We start from the raw sequence: 26,433 nt of genomic DNA, 5'->3' as shown, positions 1-26,433 counted from the left end.
TTCCTGCCCTCAAAGAGCTTATTCAATCTAATGGAAAAGCATAGACTATGGATGAAAACAGATACATAATTAAAAATGTTTACCTACTGTGTTATTGCTCTCCAAAATGCTTGGTTTTCTTTTCAGGCAGAGTTCCACCCAAACCGGTTCTATAGGGTCTATTACCAGGTGGGACAATGATGACAGCATTTTCTACTCTGTGTTTCTGTTTTTGTTTTGCTTTTGTTGTTGCTTTGTGGTGCCAGGATTGAACTCAGGGACTCATGCATTCTAGGTAAGTGGTCCACCACTGAGCTATACCCCCAGCCCAACTTTTTTTTTTTTTTTAAAGATTGAAAAATCAGGCTACTGATTTTGTACCATTGAAACTGCTCAGGGATATGTCTTCATGATGGGTCTTGTTTTTTTCTTTGCCTCAAGAAAAACTGGAGCAACTTCTATCAGTTTTGCTTTCATTCTTCTCCCTTCCTTTATTATTATTTTTTAAAAATTTTATTAATTTAATTTTATTTTTTACACAAATAGAGCACAACTTTTCATTTATCTGGTTGTACATAATGTAGAGTCACACCATTTGTGCAATCATACGCATACATAGAGGTAATAATGTCCGTCTCATTCTACTATCTTTCCTCATTACCCCTTCCTCTCCTCTCCCTCGCCTCTGCTCAATCCAACGTTCCTCCATTTTCCCTCCCCCCACCCCATTCTGGATCAACATCCACTTATCAGAGAAAACATGTGGCTTTTGGTTTTTGGGATTGGCGTACTTCACTTAGCATGATATTTTCCAGCTCTATCCATTTACCTGTAAATGCCATAATTTCATTCTTCTTTAAGGCCAAGTAATATTCCATTGTGTGTGTGTATGTGTATGTGTATGTGTATGTGTATGTATATATATATATATATATATATATATATATATATATATATCACAGTTTCCTTATCCATTCATATATCTCCCATCCTTTATAAAGGAAGAAATAGACAAAGAAGAATTAGGAGGTAAGTAAGAGGTAAGTCTTAAATAGAATCACAGGTAAATATGTATTTTCAGGAGTGATTTAAACAGGGGTGATTTGGAGGATGCCTTTGGGTCTGGAAAAAGACACAAGAACATTTGGCTTTCTGGACTCTGACAGGATGAGGACTTCCCTTTACAATAGCCATATGTAGTCAAGGATGTGGTATTTGAAACCTAAGTAATAAAATACCCTGCAGAATTTTCCAAACCACATATGATTGACTTGGTGCTCTGGAATAGCAATGTTGAGAATCTTTAAGCCTCTGTATTCTGTCATGGCTCAAAACCTAAGGATAATTCACCTACTTCCAGGTTGACCTCCCTAAAGAATCAGCTTACACTTTATGATAAATAAGGCAGGGAGAGAATTTATAGAATTAGTTACTAGGCTTTGATCTAGTAAATGTACAAAGCACACATGGATGGTGCTGGAGTTTTAACATGAGTGTAGGGACTTGAATTCTTTTGCAGCTGGAATGTGCTGGAACTTCCCAATGGCCTGAAAGAATGCCTAGAATTTCTTTTCTATTATGGTCACTGTTGTTTCTCACAGAAGCAAGTGAATCGTCCTGAGTGTCTGTGATAGAAATAGAAGAGCCCCAAGCGGATTTGTGGGGAGCAAAGCCGGCCAGTGCTTCATGGCTTGGGGGAACCCTGACTTTCTCACACAGGGGTGTCAATCAGAGCTGTTATAAATCTTTAAAGCCAACAGGAAAATTCATGGGCAGGGCACAGAGCAGGACCTTGTCAGCTTGGTAATGGGCGGTGGGAGGAAGAATTCCACTGCTTCCCTCCAGGCATTAAGCATAACTCAGAAACTTCTGCTTTGTGACCATTATCCAATTATAACAGCTTTCCATTCTGGAGAATTTAGTTATGGCTTTCAAACCATCTGGAGGAGGGAGGGAGCACTTTATTCAGCATCATCAAGATGATGGGGTCTATTGTATTGAATTTACTCTTTAGTGTAGAAATAAAATATTCCTTCTAAATCATTTCAGGTGTCAAGTGCTTGATAAATATGTCCTACAATGTGGAGAGAGAACAAGGATTATTCAGTCATCTTTTGAAGTCCCACTTTCCCCTAGAACATTAGCTTTGTGAGGGCAAGGATTTTATGTTCATTGCTATGTCCTCAGAATCTAGAATTGTGCCTACCACTTGACGGGGCATGGTGGCACATGCATGTAATCCCAACTTTCATATTATCTGGAGGTCGAGGCAGGAGGATCACAATTTTGAGGCCAGCCTGTGCAATAAGATCCTATCTCAAAGTAAAAACAAATGGGGATGTAGCTCAGCAGTAGAGCACTTGTCTAGCATTTGTAAGGCCCTGGGTTCAGTCCCTTAGTACTATAAAAAAAAGAAAAGAAAAAAGGTTGTTTGAGGATTAATCAAGATCATGGATGCAATGGTGTTTGTAACTCTGAAAATGCTGTTCTTTTTCCCACCCTTCCCTAAATCCCATTGCTTCAGTAAGGAATTGATATAATGGGCTACCTGTTCAGTGGCAAGATTAGGAAGCTCAAGAATTTATTGCCAAAAGATTAAATTCTAAATCACTCTTCATGTTGCAGGGTGTGTATTGTTTTGTTCTTACACATGTGCTATTTTCTGTTTAAAAAAAGGAAACATATTTCATAAAGATATTTAATCCTGAAAAATCAACTGTGGCCAATATGAGGCTTTAAGCATACTCTAAAATAGCCCTTACTTAATCCTACTAGGATAATACCCATGTCAAGAAAAAAGTTGGGGAACTTTCCTAAACTTAGTTTTCTTTCAGAGGCATTTGGTAAACCTGTATAAATTTGAGAGTTCTAAATTAAGTGTACTTGTAAATGCTGTTTTAAAATAATGTATTCTCAGTATTTTTGCTTCAAAGGGTTTAGTATAACATTTGTCAGAGGCAAAGAACATGCTGATAAAAATATCCAGTTTTGTATTTTCAGTTGTTATCAAAAGCTCTGTAGGTCTCTGAAGGTCACTGCCGGGCAAGGCTCTGTGCGTAAGAGGCTGGAGAGCTTCTGTGTGTGACCGGACTGCTTCTGATGTTAAGGAATTCTGTTTGCTGTGATACAAGTTGTGTACATTTCCTTGATTTGATACCTGTCAAAGAAAATGTTATCCTGTATTTAATTTCTCAGTTATAAGAGTGAGAGAGGAAAGCACAGAGTTGGCATGGATATGATTGTTTGTGACTTGAACCCACCCTTTTGGGAGAGGGCAAGTTAGGCAATTGCCTTGCAGTCCTTTCCCAGTGTCACTTCTTGTTCACCTTTCTCCTTCCTAAGCCTCTTAAGGGGTACAATTGAGTGTGCGAGCAGGACTGGCACTGCTGAAAGGGAAATTAGGAAACGGTCCAGGCAGTCTGATTTATGAGGCATTGAAAGTCACATCTGACCAAAAATATCTCCTCTTCTGTCCTGCCACTGGTGACTGGAATTCCCATGATTGAAATCGCTCATTAAAAGCCTTCTGCAGACATGCATGGTTTCTTGGGGGTCCATGCATATGTTACAGGGAAAATGGGAAAGTATCTCATTAGAAAAATAGAATTTATTTTATCATATCAACCTCTTAGTCAGGAGTAGCATCTGGATAGCTTAGAGGACTGCTTGAGGCTGGAGGGAAAACTGATAGTTTAGGATTTTTTTTTTTTTTGTGTGTGTGTGTGTGTGCTGGGGATTGAACCGAGGGCCTTGTGCATGTGAGGAGAGCACTCTACCAACTGAGCTATATCCCCAGCCCAATAGTTGAGGATTTTGTCTGTCATCTTCGTGGGAGTCTGAGCAGTATGAAGTTGAAGAGCAAGAGGGAGAAGATTGCCTGAAGTGGACTGAAGAACTAAGATATCAAAGACAAATTTATGTGTTTCATGGTTCTGTTGAATGCTAGGTTAGGAAGTTAGGGAGCATAGTTGCTGGAGGGACATCCTCGCAATTTCCCTTTTCCACAGTTTTAATTCTTGAGTAACTTAGTTCTTAGTTTTATAACAGGACTAATGATTCTGTTATTCATAAAATAGTTGTGATTAAGGTCAAGCAGATTTAGGACCAGAGGGAAATACATTTGCAGACAGAATTAATGAATAATTCTGTGACTTTGTTGGTACTATTCTATAAGTGTGTCTGGGTTTCTCAAAGTCTTGTCTATGTGCCACCAGTATTTGAGTTGCCATTGGTGCTTATTAAAATTCTGGTCCCCTTCCAAATACTCAGAAACAGGTGCTCTGAGGGAGGGACCTGGGACATTGCATTAAAAAGCCATCCCTGCTGATTTTTATGCATACTATTTGAGAATCATTGACTTAAAGGCTTCAGTGGAACAGAAAGGTAAAAATGTGTAAATTCTATAGGCAGGTAAATCAATGCTCAAAGCCTTATTTTGCTGCCGACTTGTTCTGTGACCTTTGGCAAGTTCGTTGACCCTCCTGGCCCTGTTGGGGCCTAGTAGTATTACCGACTCTACAGTGCTATTATTTGAGGGCTGAGGAAAGATTCTGTAAAGTTTGGCATAGCACCTGGCATGGAATGAGGGCAAAAGAGATAACCATTACTATGATGAGCGGGAGTATTGAAAAAGACTTTTAGGCGATACTTACTGATATTCAGTATTTTGATGTCTAGGTAAAAGATAAATTAAAATTTCTATTTCAGTAGACAGTAAAACAAATTATCTTCCTAATTTCCCAATTACTGTTACCTAAGATTTTTGTATTATTTTATCTTGCATAATTTTTCTGCCTCTTCAAACAAGTCTAACAATAAGAGAATTAGATGAAAAAGTTTGTAATAAATATTCAGAAATGTCTCATAAATCATTGTGTCTAGCAAAAGAGGACTTAGTTGACTGAACATAGTCTACTTTGAGGTCTCTCTCTCTTTTTTTTTTCAACTCTTGAAACTCACCTTGGTGTTATTTATTTATTTATTTGTTGTAGTGCTGGGGATTAAACCCTGGGCCTTGTGTATGCTAGGCTACAATCTACCACTGAGCCATATCCCCAGCCCTGAATATATTCTACTTTGAAATGCTTTCATATTCTTTCTAGAATGAACCACCTGGTTCTGGTTCCAGCTATTGCTTTCCTTTTATTCTCTATGTTTTTATCCTTTGTTTCTGCCTCTTCCTCCCCCCCCCCATTGAAAAAGTGCTTACATTCTCCATTTTTCCTTTTTCCTGTCTCTCTTTCTGGTGCAGTTCCTTCTTATTGATCTTGCAAGCAGAATTTCTCTGCACAGCACAAGTCAGAGCTAAATATGAAATGCTGTTGAATTTCACCATATTTGTACAGGATTATTATTGATAAATGCAAAAGCAGATCGTCTGCCCAAATGGACCTTAGAAAGCCAGATCAAGAGGAAAAGAGCAAAGGTAAAAAAGAGACTCTTACCATTTCATCCTAATGTAAATTATGGCAAACAGATTATTCTCATGGCAATATAATGGTGAGAAAGATAGTAGGAAATTATGTAGTCACAGAATGGAAAAATGGAATGCAGGCCCCCAGTGTATTCTTTTACCCCCATGACTAACATCCTGCATTTTTAGTTATTCAGCTTATGTGAATGGACTAATTATAAATCTGAGAAATTGTCATTTAAGAAGTTTCAGGTTTCAAACGGAATCACTAATGTTAAAAAAGTAGATAAATGTTTAAATTCCATTGGTGAAAGTGTAGGGACATAGGGACCAGGACATCATGTTTGAAAAAGTATTTTCAGGCAAATAATTCTTGGAGAGAATGACTGAAAAACAAACCATCAGTCATACCAGGCACACCCCTTTGCTTCTATTCCATTTTTATCATACCAAGCTCCCTTGCAAAATTTGATGTTGTTCATAAATATTTTCCTTCCAAACTGTGGGAAATAAGTTGTGAGTAACTTTGGCTCTTTGATAAGGTTAGGTTAGGGGACTGCTTATCATCAAAACAATGAACACAAAAGCAATTCAGTTCTGAGGCCTCTGACAAAACTCAGCAGCCAAGTGGTCCTCACCCTTCTTGTTTCCAGGCATTCCAGGGGATTGGCAAAGGGACAGCCAGCACAAGATATTGTCAAGGCCCCTTTTCCCTCCCTGCAGAGTCACTGAGACTCTGATCACTTAGAAAAAGATTTGTTTTGCAGGAACCTACAGTGTCCCAAAGAACTATGTTTACCCATAATGGGCCTTGCACTCTGTTTAATACAACCAGATGGACACTGCTTTTTAACTTGTGGTCACATCCCCACAGATTTGACCTCATTCAGTGGATACTATTAAAAGATTATCCTATTATTGAGAATTTCCATTGCATCAAATGTTAAATATTAGTAACATTCCTCTACAGGGAGAATGATGTAAGAACAGGGCACAGACTGTTGACCTCAGGCACATCGTGCAGATAGGTATGTGGAGATTATGCAACTAATCTGCTGACTAATAAAGCCCAATGGTACAGGGAGTAAAGCTCCAGGGGCAGAGACTTTCCCAGCAGCTCTTGAAGGAAGCATTTGGGTTCCTATGAAGCCATAGATGGAAAGTTATTTGACTTTGTTGCCTTGGTGCTGAGGTGGTTATTTTGAAAGATACTAAGGAGGAGAAAGTACATGCAGAAGTGTGGCAGTCTGATGTTTTGTTTTTTTTTTTTTACAAATGGGAAACACTTGGTTTCTTCCCCCACCCCCCTTTTCCAGTTTGGAAGTTAAAGGATGCTCAGGGAAAGCTTCAAACTTTAGTGTAAAGGCTGCAAGTGATTTTTAGAATTGAGACATTAACAAATTATTGTAATAGTGATTTTTTTTTACATGTTGCAGAAAAGGTGCTTGAAGGAGCAACTCTTAAGAAAGAAGACATTGATCTTTCTACTATGTCCATAGCTTTGCCTTTTCCATCCTATCACAGAGCTAGAATCATACAGTAAGCAACCTTTTCAGATTGGATTCTTCCACTCAGTAATGTGTATTTAAGTATCTTCCATGTACTTCATGGTTTGATAGTTAATTTCTTTCGCTCTAAATAATGATCTGTGACCTGGCTGTATCAGTTTATGTATCCATCCACTTTCTCAGGGACATTTTGGTTGCTTCTGAAGTTTGGCAATGATGAATAAAGGTGCTTAAATTAAAAGAAAAAGAAGATTCTAGTCACAGGACTGTTGTAGTCAGCTTTCCATTGCTGTGACAAATAACTGAGATAAACAAAGGAGGAAAGATTTGTTCTGGCTTCTGGTTTCAAAGGTTTTGGTTTTTGGTGTTTTGGCTATGTTACATGTGAGCCTGTGGTGAGGTAGAACATCAGCTGTAGTGCAGAGCTGCTCACCTCGTGGGGTCTGGAATGCAGAGATTGAGACAGGAAGGGGCTAGGGTCCCAATATCACAACCTCAGTGACCTAACTTCCTTCCACTAGGCCTCACCCCCTAAAGGTTCTACCATTTCCCAATAGTGCCAGAGGCTGGCAACCAAGCTATCAGCACATGGGCCTTTGGGGGACTTTTAAGAGTCAAATTATAACATTTGGTAAATGAGACTAAATTAAACTTTTAGTTGTGATTTTATTTGAATATACTTAAAAAAACCAATTGATTAAATTTTGTTGAAAGAATAAATTGTAAAATTAGTACATAGTAAGTGAAAGGAAGTCATTTTAGGAATAGATATATATAAAATAAAAAAAGGGAAAATCGCCTTACTTTTTCTTTTTATAGTGACAAATATTGCTATAATTTATCTTTCAGAATTTCTAAAGCACTGTATATAAAATAAATGTGATTTTTGTTTGGAAGTTAAGTATTGTTCTGAAATAGTTCTACTTTGTGTCTTATGGACATCTTTCTACTCTTAAAAAAGCCATTATTAAGGCTGGGATTGTAGCTCAGTGGTAGAGTGCTTGCCTTGCATGTGTGAGGTCCACTGGGTTAGATCTTTAGCACCACATAAAAATAAAGTAAAGGTATTGTGTTTGTCTACAACTAAAAACAGTATTTAAAAATAATAGCCATTATTTCTACTCTTCCTTTTAAAGGGAAATACTATATCAAATAAAGTAAAATGAAAAATATTTATATCTGATGCATTTAAAATATATCTCTTGATATGATATACTTACAAACAAGTTTTATAAGTTATTTCTAAATTATAACCCAACTGTATAATATTCCATTTACCAAGATGAGATTGGAATACACAAGAAGTTGACAGTCATGCTGTAGTGAAAAAAAGATTTCATAGGAGTATGGGCAATATGATTTCAATTATATAAAAGGTACATATATGCTTAAAAAACAGTTCACACATGAACACTAAAATACAACAATTAATGGAGGATGGTTGTAATATAAGTATTTTTCAAATATGCTTTTTCTGTATTTTAAACAATGAACTTATATTACTTTAAAAATTAGTCAAAATAAATATAAAAATTACAATGTACCTTATTTTTTTAAAAAAAATTCATGTCCAAGGACTACAAAAACTAAACTTTACCTAAATTAGCTTCTACTGTGTTCCAAAACCTCAGAATAACAGAGTAGAAATACTGGGCCCCTTTGTTTTGCTCACCCCTCCCTCCCTCCCTCCCTTCCTTCTTTCCTTCCTGTTTTGTTCCCAGGGGCACTTAACCACTGAGACTCATCCCAAGCCCTTTTTATTTTTTTATTTGAGACAGGGTCTTACTAAGTTGCTTAGGGTCTTGCTAAATTGTTGAGGCTGGCCTTGAACTTGTGATCCTCCTGAACTTGTCTCAGTCTCCCATTTGGCTGGGATTACAGGCATGTGCCACTGCACCTGGCTTAATTTATTTTTTTAAATTTAAGGAATTAAATATAAGTTCCCGCAGTAAGAGAAGTTAATCTTTAGTATCATTGAAAGAGTTGATAAGGAAATGAGACCAAAAAATTGGGAGATCATATTCCTTTATTACATATATGAAATATAAAAACAAATTAACAAAGCAATATATATGTATATCTTTTGCAAGTCCACAGGACCTCAGGAAAACAATATGTTCTGTATGTGAATTTAATCTTATGGCACTGTGGTTCATGTTTTGTATATTCAAGTACAGAAGAAACTGTATGGATAGTGGTTATGCAGGGGTAAAAGACGAAAACTAATGAAAAACTGTAATTTGGTGAACTATCACATACATTGTGTTTAAAAATGTGTAAATATGATGACTCTACACTGTTAATAAAGACAAGGAGTAGAACTGTTTCATGTTCAGGCTTAAATACTAAACACAAAAATATAACAAACTCAGTGTCTACAATAATTTTTGAAGTGTATACAAGTGCATTGCAAATAAATGAGGCTTTTAAAATGTAAAAAGTCCATTTCCCCTTTATGAAAACATACTTCTACACTTAATGATTTCTTCCTTTTATTTTAAAGTCTTTTTGTTTAGTTTTTTAAAAAGTTTCACCACGGTCAGCATCTTGGAATCTAACCTCTAGCCCAAAGCTGAGACTTCATGAAAATGTGTACTCCTTTCAGGTTGTATCTTCACATAGATTCTCCAAGTGTTTGGAGTTAAATAGCACATCTTCATTATATAGGTCACTTCTTCCACGTGTAGTGGCAGTGCTTCTGTTTCAGCAGATTTTTTTTTTTTTAAACAAGCCCTTTTCTTTTCTTCCTGTCAACACCAGTCTCCAAATTTTCACAATGCAAGTGGTAGTTGGTAAAGTGCTTTATACAAGGAAATACTATATACATGTGGAGAGGTTCCATTTGGCATCCCACAGACCTAAGTTCATACACTTCATACAAGGGAAGGCTCTTTTTTAAGAAATACCTTTCCTTATAGTAAGTGTGGGTGGGGATCCCTTAAAATCTCATGAATTACTTTAAGTAGCATCACTTGTAGGTAACACACCTGAAGTTGGGGGAGTCCTTATTAGAAGTCCTGCCCTTCATGGGTTACTGCTGAATATCATGCTGCTATTGAAACATCCTTGATAATCAGACTTTCAGAATCAGTCCATAGAAAATAGAAACCAGCATAGGGGGTTTCATTCCTCTTTACGAAACAAAACTCTATTTAAACATGGGCCCAGAACACATAGATTAGACAATGCCCACATATTTGAACATTTCTCCACATTTTGGCACTTTAAAAATTTTCCAGTTTTGTTTTTGAGGTTTCTTTTTCATTAAGTTTGTGTTTTGTACATAGACAAGTGCCATTGTGTGCTGTACACCTTTATTGTTACTTGCACTCCTTTTTTAAAATATCCATAACTTTTCTTCCAAGAGATGGTTTCCAGTGATGGACAAAACTTTTCATATTCACCACCAATTTGCCCGTTCTTACATCCTCATGCCCAGCTACAAGGTACTCCAAACCTAAAATAACAAAATTAAGAATGATACAGTGTTAGGCTTTATTGAAGGGGGAAATGTGACTTCATTAGTTTCATTTATTTGTGGTTTTGCATATGCATGGTTGAAATAGTAAGTAATAGACAATAGTGGCTCCCATTTAACAAATATTTATTCTGTGCCAAGTGCTTTACATGGATTATCTCTTTTAATCTTGAAAACAACCTGTGGGGAGAGAGAGAGAGAGAGAGAGAGAGAGAGAGAGAGAGAGAGTGTGTGTGTGTGTGTGTGTGGTGTGTTTACAAATGAGAAAACTGAGGCTCAGCAAAGTTAAGAAACCTGTTTATTGGCAGCAGCAGTACCTTGACTCAAACCTAGGTCTGTCTGATACTAGAACCTGTGCTTCATACTGTACCACTCTCCATGGGACAGAAGTGAGGATTCTGTGGGACCTTAACAAACTGATATAAATCAGTATTTCTGTATATTAAGTATTCCAGCATATTAAGATGGAATTTAGGAAAATGAAGCAGGCATTTATTTAAAAAATTGGAAATAGCTATGGATTATACAAAATAACACATATGCCCTATATAAAGTTGATATGTTTTCTGAATATAGAGCATTTGTTTTGATACACTAAAAAATATATTGAAGCTTGAATAGATCTACAGCTGCCCATATAACTCAAAGTTCTTTTTAGACTTCAGATTAAAAATTATGGTTAACAAATTCACACAAAAATGATTGTTTAGTGTCATTACCTACATATTAATTTTAAAATGATAATCTCCATAGTAAATACTCATAATGAAATCAGTTTTGGTATTTAGAAACAATTTTTTAAAAAATATTATAAGATTGGGCAAATAACTTTTTTTATAAGATAAAATTTTCCATTATAAGAGCCATATGCTTTAAAAATTAAATAAAATACTAATGTTAAAATTCAATCGAAAATGTCAATTTAAGCTTATGGTTATATATTTATTATTCATTCACTTAAAGGACCTAGAAAAAATGTTATAAGTAATGAATATCTGTAAACAAGCATGCTATGGTTTCTGATAACATATCTACTGAAAACAAAACAAGGCTTCTTGGAGAACAGCACATTCCAAGTCCAGGCAGACAGACATGAGGTAAGTATGAGACATATATTGTACTAAATACCAGGGAAACCTCCAAAGATTAGTAGGGAGCTTTCTTAGAGGATTCAGAAGCTCCAGAATGGATTGTAACAAATTATAACTTGTCAAGGTAGTGATAACATGAGCACCAAGAAACATAATAATTGTGCATATGGAAACACACTGAATTAATGAAAATCCCTAATTCCAATATTATGCTCAAAATAAGAGAAAGCCAGAGAGAAATTAATTTGGCATCTTTTGAGGCAGCTGTTAAAGCCATCCCTTATATTGGAAATTAAAAGGAAAGAACTCGGCTTTTATCCTGCCTTTGCAATAAGAACTGCATTTCATGATAATCTATTACCATAGCTCGGGAGAGAAAGTCCTCTCACTGAATGCTGGCTAATAAATGAAGAGAATTAGACAATTTAAAAAACATCAAACTTGAAAGTGCCGATTCATAAAGGGACATCAATTGGTGATAAAATCATTAAAAGAATGGTTAATGGAAAAGTGGATGTTTGTACAGTATCAATCAGTATTGCTTGATACTCAAGTGGAAAAATGGAACTGCCCATGGAGAGATCAGACTGTCCTCAGTGTAACCCAAGGTCAAGCTTAGTGACACCCATGTGGGTCACACAAGTTTTATATGCTTTCTGATAGGATTGGATATGATGTGACAACAACAGCTATAATTGATGCAAACCAAGGTGTTTATCTTGAATCAATCAAGCTTTCCATTAGGAGACAGGAGACAAAAGAACAAGCTAAATGCCACCACAAGGAACCACCCAGGCAAATGTAGAAGGTTGGATAATCTATAGGACACATGGCCTAGTTTCTTAAACCAATCATTAAAAAAAAGGAACCTATGCTTGAATCGGAGATTTGAGGTTCTGAAAAGCCAGATATAATGTGAGACTTTAGATTTCATATTGGAAGGACAAATCAGTTTCAAAGGATATTTAAGGATCAGTTGGGAAATAGGTTGATAGTCTGATCTCTTATCAGAACTTACCTATTTTTCATATTAGGTAATATGAAAATACACTGAAATTAAAGGTAATGATTATTAACTGAATAAAGCAGGTTATAGAATAGAGCATATTCTACTATTTCATTTAGGTTAAAAATACAGCACACACACACAGAGAAAGATCTGGAAGGATTTGAACTAAGATATTAACAGAGGTGATCTTTGGGGGAGGGTAAGAAATGTGAAGTTTAGAAATTTCCCCTAAATTTCTGTACTATGCATACATTTTACCATTTCAATAATAATAAAACAATTAAAAGATTATTAAACAAAATCAATTCTAAACTTAAAAATAGCTATAATGATGTTGGGGGGGGTGGGAAATAGTGCCATAGAGAAAATAATGGCACAATAATTTAATGACACAATATTATTAAATAATGATATAATAGTACTGGAAAACATGTAGATTATACCGTAATTACATTCTTTAAGGGGTAACCTTAGCTTCTGCATGAAAAAGAATACCAATATTTAATTGATGTACTAGTTAAAATGTAATAGTCTTGATATTGTCTAATATCTATCTGGAATAATAAACTCTTTTTTAAAAATTACAATAAACAATTTTTTTTTAAAACTCCAAGACTAAGTCTAGTATTTTAAATGAATTTATTTTGAAACTATAAAAAATACAGTTTACCATTAAAGTATAAATATAAATTAAACTAATATGATGATACTGATAAATCTTTAAGTTATAGAGTAACACCATACCAAAAATTAACATGCAAAACAATGTGATCTTTTTTTTTTTAATATTTATTTTTTAGTTTTCAGTGGACACAACATCTTTGTTTGTATATGGTGCTGAGGATTGAACCTGGGCAGCTCGCATGCCAGGCAAGCTCGATATCGCCTGAGCCACATCCCCAGCCCCACAATGTGATCTTTTATATCTCTTTTTAGCATTTGCATTTCATTTTTTTATCTTTATGCTTTGACATCTATTTTGCTACAAGTTGGAAGGCACAAAGTTTTATTTTATATCCACAGAAAAAGAAAATATACTTTAGTGCTAGTCTTGGTATTCTAAACTACATGATTGATGGATGAGTGAAGGTACACAAAAATTAAAAGGAATGATTTTTCAGAGGTATCCGATTAGATTACTCCTTTTCAGAGTAGCAAAGGGAGCAAGTTGACGTGCAAGGTTTCAGAATTTTCTTATCAGCTTTCTTTGGCTGTAGCAATTGAACTTGTAAAGATGGAAAAACAAAGTAAAATGAAAGAGTGTCTGGTTTTGCTTTGGCAGGTTCCAGTCTTTTCTTCAAAGAGAGTAAACATGTTTTCAAGAATTCTTTGAATAATTGCGCTTATGTTTTCAATTGTGATGAACCCAGTTGATTCTTTGACTGTTTGGCAGAAACCTGATTAGGAAGTACAGTGCACTTCCTGGAGGGTGGCTGAACCGGCAAAGCTTTTGTTTCAATGTCTTACTGAAAAACCAGCAGATTTATTTTTAATTTTTTTTATTTTGCTAATATAGTAGAAAAGTGCTTATAAGAAGAGCCCCTCAGCACAGATCACTGGGAAATAGAACTTAATAATGATTCTTTGTGTCCTGCATTCAAAATCTAAGATTCTCACTACTTCATCTTATCCTTAGGTATTATGTATTTTTTTCAGATTGAAATGCTTTCCCCCTTTTTCTTATTAAAATTTGAATGAAGTGGGCTGGGGTTGTAGCTCAGTGGAAGAGCGCTAGCCTAGCATGTGTGAGGCCCTCGGTTCAATCCTCAGCACCACATATATAAAAAAAAATAAACTACCACTAAAAAACAAATATTTAAAAAAGTTTGAATTTAGATAAAACACTGAAGGGCTAAAAAGGACATGATAAATTAATTAATAATTGAGAAAAATTAGCATTTGTATCACTGCTTAGATTGTTTAGATTGAGGGGATACTTTATTACTGTTTTTTGTTCTCTGTTTATCTGTTTCTTTCAAGTTTATTAATCAGAGACCACAAAGGACTCCTTATGAACATGACTGTGGGTTCCTGGCATATATGGAGAAGGAATTAGATCCAGAACATAAATTATGCACCTGTTTCAACACAGATGATGACTACATAAACAGGAAGACAGATGACATAAACAGGGAAACAGGACTTTTTTTTTTGAGTTATTGTTTGTTTTACTAGAAACTACTGAGTATTATATTACCAATGTATAGGTACTAATAATAGGTACTAAAGATATTATGATCAAAAACCTAAATCCTGTCCTCAGATTTAATGAGGGAGACAGAGAACTAAGTAGCTCATGACAGTGTATAGAGAGTGCACATAAACAGTGTAGAGGTAAGAACTCCTTTGCTTACTGCTCATCTCCACCTCTGCCATACATTTTAATGTTCAAATCAAATTTCCCTCCCTTCCAAGTTTCTCTAAAATTCTATTTAAAAAAATTTCCCTGTTGTTTCTGATTTGAAACCAGAATGATCATTTAATGAAAACAACACGGTGAGAACTTGAGAGTTGTTTTCTGTCCAAGAGAAACAGATGCTTCTCATGCAATAGTAAAAATGAATTCAATATTATTTGCACAGATGGACTTTTGCATTTGAGCTTCCTTTGGCAACAGGTTCTAATGTAATAGGATCTAGTTTTCAGATAACATGCTAGTGGCAGATAAATTCATAAAAGTGCTTTCTATGCAACTGGCACCTGGAACCAATCTGAGACTTCTCTTTTAGGACAGAAAGTATTATATTGCTGGATTTTAAATATTTTACTTTTACAGAGCACATGGTAGATAAATGATTTTTTGATGTTGGTTCAAAAATTCCACCTGGATTTTCCCCAGAATTCAAATGGTGAAGAGGAGAGATGCCCTTGCTGAGTTTACTTAAGTTGTGGTTCAGAGGATGTAAGTCAAGCAGCAAATCAGCAGAGACATGGTAGATTTTAAGTTAGAAAGGTCTAATGCTCACCAGGATTAAGGATTGGACAAGTGCAACCTCTGTTCGTCCATGATTCTGGATATAATGTTCGCTTTCCTCGTAAAATCTTCAATTTAGTAGATTTTAAGACTTTTTTAATCTTCACATTGACCTCAGCATGAGAACCTTTATCGTGAGCTGATAAAATCTTTATTTTTAGCACTGTAACAACATAATTCCACAAGTCAAAATATAACAATTTCACATTATCTTTTGAAATTTGAACAATTTAAATATGCATTTCAGAGTAAGAAGGTTCATCAATGATCAGAATGTGGAAATTTGCTTTAAAAACCATCAGGTCCATTCATTTTTGCACTCATTTTATCTCATTCCTCTATATAAACTGTGTTCTCCCTTCTTGGGAACTTTTACCTTCTACTTCCTCCTATATCACTATACTGGGGGATAGCAGCCATTTGTTTACTGCAGTTATAATCTTAAATACATTCAGCTATCAAATCTATATAGAAAGAAGAAACAGGAAGTTGAATTGTTATCCTGGTTTTTATTTGGATTCTGACTGTATTATACTTTCATGGTTGACCATATGTAATGTATGATAGAGAGGAAAATGTTACTGCTAGAATATATTTTACAGATTCAAAAGATTATATGATGACTATTATCTACTCTTTTTCCCTTGGTGTACAATGCAAGCAGACTGGAGAGTTATGGTTTAGATATGTGGTGTCCCTCAAAAGCTTACAATGTGAAACAATGCAAGAGGTTTGGAGGGTAAATGATTGGGTTATAGCCTTAACCTAATCAGCAAATTAATCCCTGATGGGATTAACTGAGTGGTAACTGGAGGCAGGTGTGGTGTGGCTGGAAGAAGTGGTTCATTGTGGGGGGGGGTTATCCACGAGGTATATATTTTATATCTGGAGAGTGGAGTGGAGACTCTCTCTGCTTTCTGATCACTATGTGAACTGCTTCCCTCTGCCATACTCTCCTGCCATGATATTCAGCCTCACCTTGAGCCCCAAAGAATGGAGCCAGCCTTCTATGGACTAAGACCTCTGAAACCATGAGTTCTCAAACTTTTCTTCCTCTACAATTGTTCTGGTGGGTCTTTTAGTCACAGCAGTAAAAAAGGTGACTAAAACATGGAGTTAGGGAAGCTGTCCCTCTACTGGAGAACTTCAGTATTTTAATAGTTTTTAAAACAATTTTAAAAGTGTATTTTAACTTAAGATTTTAAAAAGTGCACATTTATGGAGTACCATGAGTTAATTCAATACATGTATATATCGTGTAATGTTCAAATCAGGGCAAGAAGATCTACTCAAACATTTATCATTTCTTTGTGGTGAAAACATTTGAAATACTTTAACTTCTCTGAAATACACCGTACAGTATGTATCATGATAGAGCTCTAGTATTTTGTTTGACTTTTGATTCCATTATGTCCCTCCATCTATAAAATGGATGGATCTGGGAATTAAGTAATGAAGTAAGTTGGAGTGGGGAAGAAAGTAGACCTAATGAACACTTGATGCAATTTTCTATTTCATTAGGAAAGTTCTTACTGGCTCATCTACATCATATTGGAAGACTGCGTATAAGGAGAGAAGCTTATCTTGGCTGATCCTATGTTCTGAGAATACAGTTGCCAGAGTCTTTACAGAATCATCAAAGTTTAGACTTCTAAAAGGTCTTAAGAACTCATCTAGTCTTGCAGGTTTTAAGAAATTAAGTGAGCTGCTCAAGTTCACATGACTGCTTGGCTAGACGTAGTGTCTGGACTTGCCTTGCTGAGTAAATGCATCAAGGGTGACTAGCATAGTGCCTGGCTCATGATAAATGCTCAGCGAATGTCCACCATTATTATTCTACTGGTCTTTAAGCTCAAATAGAGCAGTTGCCTTGTCTGTTCATTATTTTGCTCAACAAATATGTGATAAAGTAATAAATAAATGAAGTGTTTTTCAAATAAGCCAGAGAATGGGAAGGGAGAAACCATTTTTTTCCCCAAGTCTTTAGGTGTCATATAGTTAAGAAGACCAAGGTGCTTCACTCCCTCATTAAGAATATTCAAATCTCCTCAGTAGAAAGTTAAAACAGCCAGATCTATTCTGTTATTTAGCCAAATTGAGAGGTGAAGAGAGGGAAGTATGCATGTAATTATAGATAAGATTTATATGTTTGTTATCATTTACTTTTTAATCTTTTATGAGATTAAATACAATGTTATCAAGAATCTAAATACTTGGTTTCGGAAAGCATGACTTACAATTTTCTCTTCAGAGTACTACTGCATGTTTCAGGCCATATAAACTATAGAACAATAAAAAGCCTCATACACTGATCAAGAATATGTTGGTAAGATAAGATATGTTGGTAAATCTTAATATATTTAGCAATAAATGTGAAGCCATTTGGAATTTGAAGATAGTAAGTCTTTCCTCAGGGTAGTACCATTTTTCTTCTTCCATATGATGTATTTTCATAGTATTTGCAAGGTAGAGATGTCTAGAGTATTCAGAGAAGCTGGCAAAGAGACCTAGGTGGATAGCTAGTCTCAGTGTATCACTAAAATATATCATCTTTCTCTTCCCTACCATTTCCTAAGCATCTACTATGTGCTTGGTAATGTGCTCATGTCATCTGCCAGGCCTCCCATTTCCTTAAAAATTCTCTGTACTAGGTTTGAAAAGGTTCTTAGCACATTTGAGAACTTCAAACTCACCGTATGAATATTTCATTCCACAGAATGACTTGGAGTTTCCTAACACCTGTTCCTTACATTCACATTTACCTATAGAAAGTAAGTGGAAAATGGCATTAGTTATTGAGAGAAAAAGAGAGAGAGAGAGAGAGAGAGAGAGAGAAGAGAGATGTGTGTGTGTGTGTGTGTGTGTGTGTGTATGTGTATCAGCAAATAAATCCAGGAAACACACCCTTTAAACCTTGAGTGATTCATGCAACATAACCCATAAATACTAAGCAACCATGAAATAGTCTCTTTCTGAATTGAATGAGTTATCATCCAATAAAGTATTTTCCTAAGAAAATATAGAAGGTAGAAACAGTGTCATATTTCAGTACTTGTAACTGGTGCTATGGTAAATATATTAATATCAATATGTTAATATTCCATGTCCAGTGGTAATATTCTGTATTCATGAAAGGGAACAATTAAATGGATAACTTATAGAAAAAACAATTTTCTATAATTAATGTTCATGACCACAAAAGTCAAATAAAATTATTGGATAGTCCATTAAAGGTAATACCATCCAATTTAAAAAGTATTAATTTAACACCTGTGATATGCAAATCCTGATATAACCTTCAGATATATCAGCATATAAAGATGAGCAAGATACAATCCTTGCCTTAATGATTACAACTCAGTGAAGTGAATAAAGCAAGTGTATAAAAGCAGTAAGTGGTCTATGAGAGGCATAGTCTGCTTGAGTGGGTCACATATGTCTGGGAAAGTGGGAAAAGGTTTTGTGTCTGAAGAAGAATTTGAAATGGACTTTGAAGAAAAAGTGGGATATTTTCTCACAACAGCTAAAATTATTACAATTCTAATATGTGAGAGAAATGCCATGCTATGTAGAATTTTCAAAGTACTCTGTACGAGACCCATATAGAGCATGTGCATACTCATTATCTGTTTGTATTCTCTTTAGAGTGATCCTGGAGGACAATGATTATGTCCTATTCATCTTTATATTCCTAGATCCTAGAAAGGATATGATTTTCAATCTTAACTGATTTAATGATTAGATATAGTTGCCCCCTTTTCTCTCCCCTTCTCTCCTGCTGTCATGAACTTCATAAGTTATTAGCACTGAGTGGTGATAGCAGTTAACTCTTGATGTGGCGTGCTTATGCCAGGTACTTTCCTTATTGTTTCAGTGCTGGAGATTGAACCCAGGGCCTGGTGCATGATAGACAAGCACTCTACCACTGAGCTACACCCCCCCTACACACTCTACTAGGCACTATTTTGTTTTACATTTATTTATTCACTTAATAGTTTAACAGGTAGAAATTTGATAAGAATATAGGGATAAAAGAGTTAGCAAAGAAATGTAAGCCTAAGAGGACAGAGTGTTTGTGGAAGGGTCAGTGGTCCTATTTATTCTAAGTACTGGCTGAGTTGAGAATAGTAGTAGAGGCGTGAGGGAAGGCCCTGATTGACATCCAATTAGGCCCTGATTTTAACTTGTTAGATACAGAGGATCTGTTTAGAGAGGTTAAATGAATTAAAAAAATACATATATATGAAAATTAATCTGATATTACTTCCTCAGAAGTATTGGAAGGGAGAGGAAATGGAGGCAGGAATCAATTAAAAATTAGTGAAAGCAATTATAACAATAACATCAATAACTAATTTGAGTGCCAACTATAAGTCATAAATATGTGAGGAACTTTACCTGTATGATCTAATTACTTAATATTTATGCCTATTTATGGAAGCAGGCATTAATGAATTAAGACTATGAAAGCTCGAAGTAGTTAATCAGCTTGTCCCAGGCAGGATAGCTAACAAGTAGAAAAGCCAGATTTTAAGCCTCAGTTGGGGAGAATCTAAAACTCTGATCTTTTCACTATATTGTCCCTCTAAGTCCTATGTAATGTGGGTCTAACTAGAGAGGTGGCTATGGGTCACAAAAGGAAGAAGCATCAAGGATGCTGCAGAATTGGGGTTTGCAAATCTTGACAATGGGTTGGATGAGGGCCAGGGAAAAGGAAGAAAACAAACAAACAAACAAACAAAACTTCAGGGCCTGGTAGTATAGTTTAGGGGTGGAGCTCTTGGCTAGAATGTGTACTGCCCAGGGTTCAATCCCCAGTACAAGGAAGAGGAAGGAGGCAAGGGTAAGAAGAATTTCATTAAATGAAGCTTTCAGCACCAAAAGGGAATTGTAGTATCAACAGAACTGGGGAAATTAGAATTTCAAGGGACTTTAATTCAAAGGTTTATGTAACAGTTTCCTGACTTATTGAAAGAATGTGGAATAGCTCACAGAAGGGGGAAACAGAACTCAGAAAGATCAGGAATCAGAAAAGCACTGGAGATCCAGTCAGTATGGACTCCTGGGTATTCTCTTATAGCTTCATCATTGGCTTTATGAAGTCTAAAAAACACTTTCAGCTTTGCCACTTTTAGGTCTAGACTTAAATTCCAGAGAGAGAACATCTGATTGGCTTCTCCAAGACAGACGTAGAAAGGGCTGCTTCCCATAGGAAAACTGTGTGGAGCTGTCCCCGCAAATAGCAGGAAACAAAGGAAAATGGATCTGGCCAGATAGAAGCAGCAGAGGTCTAGTACAAGGGGGAATATAATGAATTAGAGATTTGAAAGGTAGAAGTGAGAGGATGATTCTGGTGAAACCAGGTAGATTGAGTGACGTGGAAAACATTGGCCTGTCCACTGTGGCTAAAGCTGCCAACAAAATCAGAGAATGAGTTTACAAGTGGAAAATCACTGTGGAATGAAATAGTGGAAAAGAGAAGTCAAAGGTGCTCAAATCAGCTACTGTGATCTGTTAAATAATATTGCTTATAATCTCAACATAGCAGAGTTTTACTCATGCACAAGTTGTAGTAACCTAAGTGAAATAGCTCATGGCCTTCTATAAATCTACCAAAACAGGAAAGTATAGTAACTACCATGAAATAAAAACCTAATGGAGGGTTGGGGGTGTAGCTCAGTGGTAGAGCACCTGTCTAGTGTGTGTGAGGCCCTGGGTTCCATCTTCAGAACTGCATAAATAAAAAAAATATATAAAATAATTTGGTGTGAAACTCCAAATGGCATATACTATTCCTCAATGCAATGCTCTCCTCTTTAGTCTTTCAGCCTTTTAGAATTATTTGAAGGTCTTTGTCTGCCTAATAATACTCCTTTTTCATATGCTTAGAGCTCAAACATTAAAATTTGTTGGTCAGGCTTCAGCCCAGATATAGTTTCCAAATGTGAATCTGGAAGGAGAGAAAAACCTGTTTAGTTTCAAAATGTTGTAGTAACTAGGTTACTAGATGGAGTCTTGCAAAGTTGACCAGTCTGGCCTTGAATTTGTGATTCCCCCTACCTTAGCTTCCTGAGTTGGTGGGATTATAGGTATGTGCCACTGTACCCAGCACCAATATGATTTTTTAAAATTGAATTAACCTAGTTACTAGAACATTTTGAAAAATGAGCATTATTTACAAGTCCATGGCACTATTTAAAACCAGTTTTGGTATTAGGAAGTGAAATTTTATATCTGGTGATCTTTACCTCACAAGAAGTGGTAGAAATTAAGGGTATTAAGGGACTGAAGATGTCATGCAGTGGGAGAGCACTTGCCTAGCATATGCAGGCCTTGGGTTTTGTCCCCAGCACCACCAAAAAGAAACAAGAAAAAAGAAAGAGAAGAAAGAACTTAAGAAGTAAGGGTATTTTGTTGGAATAGTGCCTTATACTTCTAGTTGAAAGTTTTTTATGGAAACTTATGGTAGATTGTAGGCATGCAGGCACCTAAATTTGAAGACAGACTTTTTAAATTAAGTGATTAAGAAAAAAGTGCCAGGATCACTATCCTATACCCAGTGGGAATGCTGCTGTTTAACAGGAAACTGAACAAAGTCTCCCTGCACCTGGGGCTCATATGGATGAATCCTACAGGCTCTCTGGGGACATCACAGACCTAACAGCTGTGGTGGACATGAGGGTCTGGAGTCATTCTGGTGCCAGCCACTTTATGTGCTAGAACATGTACTTAATTGCTCAAATGTAGGGATTTAAAAACAACAACAAAACTTTTTCTTGACGATCTCTAATCTAATTTCATTATATTATATAAAACTCTCTGAAAACAAGGAAGGCAGCCCAGATCTGTTTCTGGGTTACTTCCAAGACTAGATACATAATAATAAGCTCCCTAATAACAAGTATCATGGGCTCAGTGAATGTCTGATAGTCCTAAAGACGTGATTATTACAAATTTGACCTAGCAGACCAAGTTGAGAATTATAAAAAAGTCACTGTATTAGAAAAGATAATGAAAACTTGTAAAAGTGACTATTAAAGTTGTAAAATTCAGACTATGTAACACTAAGGCAAAAAAATTTCATAGGAAAGATTTGTTTTCTTTTCCAGATGCTTAAAAGATAAATGTGGCAACTTCATATAATCTTATCTTTCTCACCTTCTTTCTTGTTAAATTAGATTAGAGATCATCAAATTAAAATGAAACCATTAGGAAAATTATTATAATATTAAGTTAGGTAAAAGAACCAGACATGCAAATATTAGTGTTTCTCAAATTTGGGTGGTTTCTTCCTGATCTAAAATATAGATTAGAGGATGAATCAGAATAGAGGTGTGGATATATGGATAAGTGACTATTTAAACCTTTCTGTATGTTTGAACATTTTCATAATTAAAAATTGGGGGAAATTATTATAGACAATCAATACAGTTTTGTAAGTTCATACTTGAATACATCCTCAACAATGTTAGACAAAACCTACAGCAATGTTAGACAAAAGAGAAAACAGCCTGTGTCAAAAACCAGATGCCTATTGCTGAGGATTAGAAATGAATGAATGTGCCAAGCAGGAGAGGCCTGATATCTTAGATCTTTCAGATCTGGTTTCAGAATCAGGCAGCTGTGATCAGGAGTTCAGATCCTGAGGGGTTAAGGGGACTAAGAAGGGACAACAGTGAGGATCACCTTTTAGAGACAGATTGGATAAGTTTCTCCTTGCCAAAGGAAGGAGGGAGCTTGGGGAAAAAGCCACAACCAAAAACTAAAACCAAATGATGGTTGTTCATGAGCTGGGATTTTTGTTTTTAGCAAGCTGCAGACATAGGTAAGCTGGCAGGGTTGGCTTCCAGGCATGAGACCTGTGCAGTTACACGGGGCCTTGGGCTGAGAAAGGCTTTGTGCTTGATGGAAAGCTCTGTGGTGGCACTTTGACATTCTTTGCCATTTTTGAACAAGAAGCTTTCCATTTTGACTAGCACCAGGCCCTGCAAACTCGCTAGTTCTGGAAGTAACCCAGAAACAGATTAAGGTTGCCTTCTTTGTTTTGAAAGAGCTGATATAATATAATGAAATTAGATTAGAGATCATCAAGAAAAAGTTGTTTTGTGTGTTTTTATTTTTTAAATCCCTACATTTGATCAATGAAGTATAGGTTCTAGGTAACTCAGTGGGTTAACAAGGAATTCTTAATGGGAATTATAGAATATTTAAAACTGAATCATAATGAAAACACTGTCTATAAAATCTAGTAGGATTCAGCAAAAGAGAGCTTATTAGGAAATTTATAACCTTAAAAAAGCTTGTTAAAAAATTATTAAAATAAATAAGTTAATCATTGAACCAACAAAGCTAGAAAACAATAAGATCAGAAATTAGTAAAATAAAGAAAAATTAAATAGATTCAGTCAACTTAATCAAAAGTTGTTCTTTGAAAAGCAAATTAAGATCAGTAATGTTATACCATCAACCACAAATATATGAAAAAAATGTTCAACATCTCTAGCAATTAGAGAAATGAAAATCAAAACTACTCTAAGATTTCATCTCACTCCAGAATGGCAGCTATCAAGAATACAAACAACAATAAGTGTTGTCGAGGATGTCGGGGAAAAGGCACACTCATACATTGCTGGTAGAACTGCAAATTGGTGTACCCAATATGGAAAGCATTATGGAGAATTCTTGGAAAACTGGGAATAGAACCACCATTTGACCTAGCTATCCCACTCCTTGGTCTATACCCAAAGGACTTAAAAACAGCATACTACAGGGACACAGCCACATCAATGTTTATAGCATGACAATTCACAATAGCTAAACTGTGGAACCAACCTAGATGCCCTTCAGTAGAAAATGTGGTATATATACAAAATGGAATATCATTCAGCATTTAAAGAGAATAAAATCATGGTATTTACAGGTAAATGGATGGAGTTGGAGAATATAATGCCAACTGAAGTTAGCAAATCCCAAAAAAAACACATGCCAAATGTTTTTTCTGATTCAAGGATGCTGATTCATAATGGGGTTGGGGTTGGGGGAGCAGGGGAGGATTAGATGAACTCTAGATAGGACAAAGTGAGGGAGGGGAAAGGAGGGGGCATAAGGGTAGGAAAGAAGGTGGAAGGAGATGGATATCACTATCCTAAGTACATATATGAAGACATGAATGGTGTGACTCTACTTTGGTACAATGTGAAAAATTGTGCTCTATATGTGTAATATGAATTGTAATGCATTCTGTAGTCATATATAACATAAAAATTTAAAAAAAGATCAGTAAAGCCAATTAAGACAATAAGAACAAAATACAGAAATAAGGTTAAGGACTAAAAGGAAAACTAACTGCAAATTGAGTAGAAAGTTAAAAACTTATAAGTGAATACTATGTTTAACTTTATACCAATAAGTTTTTTTATTTTTTGTTTTTGTATAGGTATTTCTCAGCCCTTTTTAGTTTTTGAGATGGAGTCTTGCAAAGTTGCTATCTGGCCTTGAATTTGTGATCCCTCTGCATTAAACTCTTGAGTCTCTGGAATTATAGGCATGTGCCACTGTGCCCAGCATCAATAAGATTTTTAAAATTAAATAAAATTGATAATTTTATAGAAAACTTTAAGTATTAAAACCAACTCAATATTAAAATAATTAATAACCATTGAAGATAATCAATCAGTAATTAAATATTTTCTTCTACTCACAAACACCATGTCAAGATGGTTTTGTAAATAAGTTTTAACAAACATTCAAGCAGATAATTCTAGTCATGCACTGTATAATGACGTCTCTGTCAATGAAGGATTGCAAACACTCTGCTGGTCCCATAAAATTATACCACTAAGTCATAGCTATCTTAGTTTACGTAAGTACATTTTATGATGTTTGCACAACAATGCAATTTCTCACAACATATCCTTGTAATTAAGTGACACATGACTGTATTTCAATATAAATTATTGCAGATAATAGATAAAAATAATGGTAGAAGGATCTTCTAACTTATCCAGATATATGATACCATAAGTTATAGGCCAACAATCAATTATAAACATAGAAAAATTCTAAACAAATAAACAAACTAAAAAACCAAAAAATCCTTGCAGATTGAACTCTGCAATGTATGAATAAAAATATATCATGACCAAAGGGCTTATCCTAAGACCGAAAGAATAGCTTGATATAGGAAAAAATCTTTTTTTTAAAATTTGCATTTAACCTAATTTTATTCATGCTTGCCTTGGGATGGGGAATAGACCATTTGGTAAAAACAAAAACTGTCTTATCATATGCAACTTTTAAACTACAATAATGATGTATCTTAATTACTTCCATGCACACAAGTCTAACATTACAGTATTTTAAAAAAATAAACAATTAAGACTTCTAGGAACATTTTATAATAAAGTAATTCCTAATTTTTCTTTGTAGATAGATCAAGCACCTCCAAAATACACATTCGTATAGGAAAAATCTTATTTTTAAACCTCATATTAGTAGATTACAAGAGAAAAACCATATGGTTTTCTCAAAGGATACAGAAAAGACAGCCAAATACAAAACTCACTAATAATAAAATTAGGAACAGAAGAGAATGACTTTTTCTGATAAAGGCAGCATATCAAAAATCACCATCAAATATGTTGGAGAAATTTTCAAAATGTTTGCATCAAATTTGGGAAAATATTATACTGGAGGCACTACCCAGTGCAATAAGGCAAGGGAAAAAATGAGGTGTATAAACTAAAAGTGAGACAACTGTCCATATTTACTAGTGATATGATGGTCTACATTTAAACATCCAAGATAAACTATAAACCACTGGGATTAGTAAACAGGTTCATTAAGATTGTTGGATACAAGATCAAAATCCAAAAAATAAATGATACTCCTTTATATCATTAATAATAATTTAGGCTGGGTGCGGCAGTGCATGCCTATAATCCCAGCAGCTCAGGTGGCTGAGGCAGGACTATTTTGAGTT

At 35.4% G+C, this 26,433-nt stretch overlaps 1 protein-coding gene across 2 annotated transcripts in view; it reads right to left on the bottom strand.

Annotated features, from left to right (window-relative positions):
* Positions 1-8,908: 8,908 nt before the first annotated feature.
* The window catches only part of Ntn4 (netrin 4), a 106,815-nt gene continuing 89,290 nt past the window's right edge, over positions 8,909-26,433 (bottom strand). The window contains exons 8-10 of one of the 2 annotated variants that reach the window (XM_046419326.2): positions 18,146-18,214; positions 15,445-15,615; positions 8,909-10,357 (exon numbers count right to left, since the gene is read on the bottom strand). In XM_046419326.2, the coding sequence (XP_046275282.1) occupies positions 10,221-10,357; positions 15,445-15,615; positions 18,146-18,214 (377 nt within the window). In that variant the 3' untranslated portion in view covers positions 8,909-10,220. The remainder of the gene's footprint in view (positions 10,358-15,444; positions 15,616-18,145; positions 18,215-26,433) is intronic. The other variant, XM_058571290.1, reaches the window with a different exon arrangement.

Source organism: Marmota monax, unplaced genomic scaffold, assembly GCF_021218885.2.
Source record: "Marmota monax isolate L192 unplaced genomic scaffold, Marmota_monax_Labrador192_F-V1.1 WCK01_AAM20220418_F8-fsc00036, whole genome shotgun sequence".
In the NCBI taxonomy this organism is placed as follows: Eukaryota; Metazoa; Chordata; class Mammalia; order Rodentia; family Sciuridae; genus Marmota; species Marmota monax.
Note: the sequence above shows the minus strand (reverse complement) of the source record. Positions and strands in the feature narration are given on the sequence as shown.